General features: G+C 36.1%; 1 protein-coding gene across 1 annotated transcript; it reads left to right on the top strand.

The window, feature by feature from the left end:
• Positions 1–729: 729 nt before the first annotated feature.
• On the top strand, positions 730–4,512 carry LOC113323175. The gene is made up of 3 exons (XM_026571451.1): positions 730–2,049; positions 2,754–2,943; positions 3,609–4,512. The coding sequence occupies exons 1-3, from the start codon at positions 1,147–1,149 to the stop codon at positions 4,169–4,171; spliced, it is 1,656 nt and encodes a 551-aa protein (XP_026427236.1). The 5' UTR covers positions 730–1,146; the 3' UTR covers positions 4,172–4,512.
• The last annotated feature ends 1,497 nt before the right edge of the window (positions 4,513–6,009 follow it).

Genomic DNA, 6,009 nt, shown 5'->3' with positions numbered 1-6,009 from the left:
CTTCATATTTTCTTTTTTGCAGAGATCGAGTTCAAGTAGAAGTTGGTGTTTTTTTTCTCTAACTCATGAAACAAAGTACTCTGTTTTTTTTTGATATTGCAGAGTACTCTTGTTTTTTTTTTTTCCAACCTTTACTAACCCAACCCAGTAAACATTTGAAGAAGATAGGGACATATTTGTCTCTTCAGGTTAATAAATAAAAAAGATTCTGGGTGAAATATCCAGTTTGACTAAATGAACAATATTTTTCTGTTTTTTGGCTATATAAGCAGTATCTAAAGCTAAGAATCTATTTCACCCAGAAAATTTCTATTTTGGTCATTTTAACCAATTTTGTGATTTTAAAATACCTATTCGGTGGTACATAAATCCTGCACGTAAAAGTTCTGCTGTATTTTTATGAGATATAATCACTTCTATCTTTGGCCTACTCTGGGTTTGCTCCGGGACAAGACTTTCGGTAATCCGTAATCGGAGCAAGCTGAACCTGAACCTGAATTCCGTCGAACGGTCCGCCCCTCCCGAAACCAGCAATGTATTGTACCACTTAATATAAAGAAAAATGTTTTGTAATAAAACGTGGAGTGAGATATTTTGATGATTTTCGTTTGAGGTAACAATTTGTGGGGCAATTGGGTATGTGAGTACAAAGCAGCGTATATTGAGTACCCCATCATCATCATTACCAGTACTCCATTAATCTAATTATTCATTATTTGCATTTCATTCGAAAACACAAGGCATCTCTCAACCACCAAAATCTCACGATTAAATTACTAGTGCAAACTTGGGAGTGATTTAAGTATTAAGAAAGAGATTAACACTAATTATGGCGGGTTCTTAACTTCTCTCTTTGTTTCCAGCTGGACAGCGCGTATAACTCGCACTCTCGCGCATCCTGTGACCGAGTCTCTGCAAAAATAACTCCAAACTTGCAGTTTGTTTCTGTGATTTTTTTGTTTTTTAAAATCTTCCTCCTCCATTTCTCGAAACCATAAAAACCCAGATTTGAAACCAGAACCCTCCTCATTCTTCCACCTTCTCTGTATCTCTCTACCTATCTAAAAACTATTACCACCCACACTATTATTAGCAATTCTCACTAGAAACTGAAGAATTTCGTTCAAGTTGGATTCATTATTATTGATGGCGGGTTCCAGTAATAAACAACATTTACTAAGACAGTTACTAGATGAAGATCAAGAACCATTTATATTGAAGAACTACATTGATGAGAAACGTTACTTACTCAAGAGATCATCATCAATAGTACCAGCAACCAAAGCACACTTACAAGTTAAAAGAAGAAAGCCCATTTCAGAAATGAGAAGAAAAAATTCTTGTTTCTTCTCTTTCCATGATTCTCCCGACGTTAAAATGTCTCCTCTGTTTTCACCGATTAAAAGCAGCCCATATAGAAGTCCAAACATCAACAGTAATAATACCAATAACAATAAAACCCTTTTCGTTCATATCCCTTCTAGAACTGCTGCTTTATTACTTGATGCTGCTTTAAGGATTCAAAAACAATCTGTGGCAAAAAAACCTAAAAATACCGGGTTTGGGTTCTTTGGTACGATGTTGAAGAGAATAACTAACCGAAAACGGAAGAATCTTACTCTGGATAATGATGAGATTAAAGTTTCTGTAAAGGATATTTTGAGATGGGATTCTACTAATGGCCGTAAGAGAATCACAGAGGAGATGATGAAAGTTACAAAAGCAGAGGATTCGGACGATGAAATTAGGGCTTCTGATATGGGTTTTTCATGTTCTTGTAATAACAGTAGAGTTAGCAGCAGTGCTTGGTCTGAAAGTAATGAAGAAAAATCATTAGATTTAGAGACTTCTAGCAGTAGGTCTGATGAAGATTCTGATGAAGATGATTTTGTTGAAGAGCATATCAGAGGAGATTTCTATTCTGCATATGAGAAAGAATTTTGTTCAAGTCCATTTAGATTTGTTCTTGATAATTCTTCATCCCCCACCGGTCAAATTACACCGGAATTTCGGTCTCCGGGATCTTCCCCGTCTCGCCTCAAAAAGCAGGTTTGCTTTCTTTCTTTTTACCTCTTTCGCTTTTATTTGAATACTATAATTTATTTTATTTTATTACTACAGTCCTATTTAAGATAAAAACGTGACTCGGGAAATGGACGAGTCAAGGCTCAATTCTGACTCGAGTGATTTAAATACTATTCATTTTGTACCATAATCTGAAAAAGAAAAAAACACAACTGGTAAAGTTTCTGATTCTTTACGTCTGAAACCTGAAAGCCTGATTCATCGAAAACTGAGGCATCCGTATTTATGATCAGTTTTGTTTTTTCTTTGACTCGGCGAGAACGACACGATATAACTGGAACCGAGTTAAAATGTATAAACTGGCTGATTTGTTGAGCTGTCGGTGGCCTATACTTACCATATGACGTCTATGCCCTCTGTTATAACCCTGTGAATTTTAATTAAAGATTCAACCCAAGAGTATTTAATGTCATTTGTTTTTTATTTTTTCTTCACGACCCACGTCCGTTCCCATGATTTGTTGTTAGAAAATGACAATGTAGAGTTTTGTCCTATTGGTTGGTTTATGCGTTATAGAACACGACAATATATTTGTAACAAATTTTTGTTGTCTAAAAATGGATCTTTACAATATTATTTCAAAGTCAATAGTCAAAGAAACATGTTTTGGAATCAAAATTAGTTATACAACAAATACTAATCAACTAGTTTAAATTTTGATTGTTTAGGTTGTAGAGAGCCAAGAAGGAGAACTGCATTGCTCAGGAAATGTCTTGGAAGAGGAAGATGAAAAAGAACAATTTAGCCCTGTCTCTGTCTTGGAACCTCAATTCGAAGAAGACGATGAAGATGAGCAAGATGACGAGGAAGAAGAAAATGATGGGTCCGAAATGGAGCGTAGCTTTGCCAATGTTCACAGTGAGTAGAGTATGCTTGAAATGAATTTTAGTGTTTTTATTGTATAGTCAATTTTCTCAGTAACTTACAAATTGCAAGAGTATATACAGAAACCAAAATTGCATTTTTGAAAAGTAACCTGAGAAACTTGGGCTGAGAATGCATGACCACTCATGAACCCATCAATCAATCACATTTTCCCTTGCTTATTCACCATGAAAATGACATGTTTATTCCTATATCGTTGATCATGACACCCAAAGGTTGTAGTGACAAAAAAATATATGAAAACCTAGTACCACCTTATAATTTCAGAGTCTGGACATGAGCAAAACCTGTAGTGGTTATGACTGGAGACTCTAGCTTGGTCCCCACTCCACGGCTGCAACTTTCCTAATCCATGTGGAAGACGATGACTAGCATCGACTATTCAGTCTGATATTCAGCATATTCTTTGGTCATTTCGTTGCCTATGAGGTATAGGAAGTATGGTTTTAAATGTGTCCCTGAAATGCAGGATAGCAAAATGAGTTTGGTACTGTTCTCACTTCTCTGGTTCAAAAACATGTTCATGACTTGTATAGTTGTTTTCATCATTACACCATCTGACTACATTTTTATTGCTGGAACGTATTCTTGCAAACATTATACATTTGGTTTTATTAATTTGTTGGTTAAATTTACAGGAGCAAGACAACAATTACTACACAAACTTCGCCGATTTGAGCGACTGGCTGAATTGGATCCTGTCGAACTTGAAAAGAGAATCGCAGAGGAAGAGGATGCTGAGGAAGAACTATATGGCTCTGAGGGTGATGATAGTGAAGATGAAATGGTATCAGATAACTACAAAGGAGATTCGTTTGTTAGACAACTTCTGGTTGAAACAAGCTTATGTACAATCGTTGATGGACGTATTCCTTCAGACATGAGAAGACTAGTTTTAGATCTAATGACTGAAGTAGAAGATGAAGAAGAATGTGTGATGTCACCATCGGTGTCACCCGACGACAGGGAGATGATAATGACGGACAAGCTAAGAAAAAGATTAGATTCGTGGAAAGAAGTTGAATCTAACACAATTGACATGATGGTTGAATTGGATTTCAGAAGGGAGAGTGACAAATGGCGTAAATATCAAGAACAGGTGAAAGAAACAGCCATTGCAATCGAGTTGGACATCTTTAGTTACTTGGTGATGGAGCTCTCAGAAGAACTTGTTCATTCTGGTCATCAGAATTCTCTATAGGGTAATGCGATGCAATGCATACTAGTTAGTAGGTAGTATCAGTTAATTACTGATTGATCGGCCCATAGGTTGATCTCAGTCTTAACAAATCTATATCTGCTTAATTTTTTTATTTTACTGGAGCAAAAGTAGTAGTCTAACACATGTACTGAGTGTGTGTGTGTGGGGGGTGATTCAGTTAACCAAGCAGTTCAGAAAACAAAAATATGAGCAAACAGATCGTTTGTTTAGTAGTGAAAATTGCAGAGCATTATCCATGTATGTATTGGCTGTGATAATGTTGCATGTATATGTACTTCTAGACTACTATGTCAAATATATCCGGTGCCCGTTCTTCTTTACCCTTCTCTCCATATGTATATGCATACGCTGTTAGCATTTTTGTCTTAGTTTGAATCCTTTGCTATGTGTTTCTTCGTGGCTCTGTGGACCTAGAAAGATATACCATCATTTTTAGTAAGTTGAATAGGGCCTGAAGGTAACATGTTTTAACTCTTCTCATATGAGAACCTGTGAGTCTCGACTGGACACTGCAGCCTCTGGAAGTTTTATAAAACAAGAAATGAACTTAATTTGTCTCGGAGCGGATTTACATTCAGATTTCGGTGCAGGAAACAAAACAAACGATGCTACCTTGGTAGTAAAAAATGAAGTTAGGATAAGAAATACTGAGAGTCTGAGATCTAGACATTGGCGCATTGCGAAGAGTGATAGGAGATGTACAGTGCAGTTTGGGTGTCTCCATTTAAGGAGAGATGTTGGCCAGTCAAGTGACATCTGGTCCTTTGAGTCGTCACCATGTGTAATACTAGTCTACTGCTACAGTAGCCAATCTAATTTTTGTGCCGACGAACTTCATTTTCTATTCCTCGTCGCATTCTCACCAACTCGTACAGAAGTTGTCTCACTAGTTCTTTTAATCCTTAATGCCATACAGAAAAACGCACAGTTCAAAAGGAGTAGTCGATTTTTATTACGGGGGAAATGATGCTCAGCACCAGATGGCTTTTCCAGGACTCGGACAGGTGCTCAGCTAAGACTCGGAGATCGGGAAAGGACAAGCAGCGGCAATAGCATTTTTGGTGGCTGTACACTGGTGTAGGGAGCTCTGTACCCGATTACCGTTGTTTCTGAGATGTGATTGAAGCCATAGCTGACAATGAATCACAAGCCTAGATAGGTTGAGGAGTTGTTCAAGACGTTACACCTAGAGTTTTGCTAAAAGATCCTTGTCTTGAGAAGTGGAATCATCTGCCTTATTTTATAGGTGATAACCCGTTTGAAACCTAAACAGCGTCCAAATTTGTTTTGGGAACTTGGTTGTTTAGTCTGCTAAATCCGATTCGGGTTAATGGCTAGTCCAGCGGAAAGACATATTTAATCGCTAGTCCAATTTGTTTTTTAAAAAGAACAAAATTACTCTGCTAAATCCGAACATATAATACCACATATATTACTACGTACTATATTTGTTACTAGTACTAGTAGCATATATTACTAGTAGTATTAGTACGTCAATACATATAAATATTGTTATGTTATGTATTGATACTACGTATCAATATGTAGTATTTACATATTGACACTACATATCAATATGTAATATCAATATTTATGTACTACATATAAATAAATACTGTTATGCTACATATTGGTATTACATATTAATATGTAGTATCTACATATTGACACTGCATATCAATATGTTATGTGCTATATGTAAATAAATATTGTTATGTTATGTATTGATACTATATATGAATATGTAGTATCAATATGTATTGTACTACATATCAATACTGTTAAGTTATGTATTGATAATACATATTAATACTACT

This window comes from Papaver somniferum, chromosome 11, assembly GCF_003573695.1.
Source record: "Papaver somniferum cultivar HN1 chromosome 11, ASM357369v1, whole genome shotgun sequence".
Taxonomy (NCBI): domain Eukaryota; kingdom Viridiplantae; phylum Streptophyta; class Magnoliopsida; order Ranunculales; family Papaveraceae; genus Papaver; species Papaver somniferum.
The sequence above is the reverse complement of the archived record's forward strand: the minus strand, read 5'-3'. Positions and strand labels throughout refer to the sequence as shown.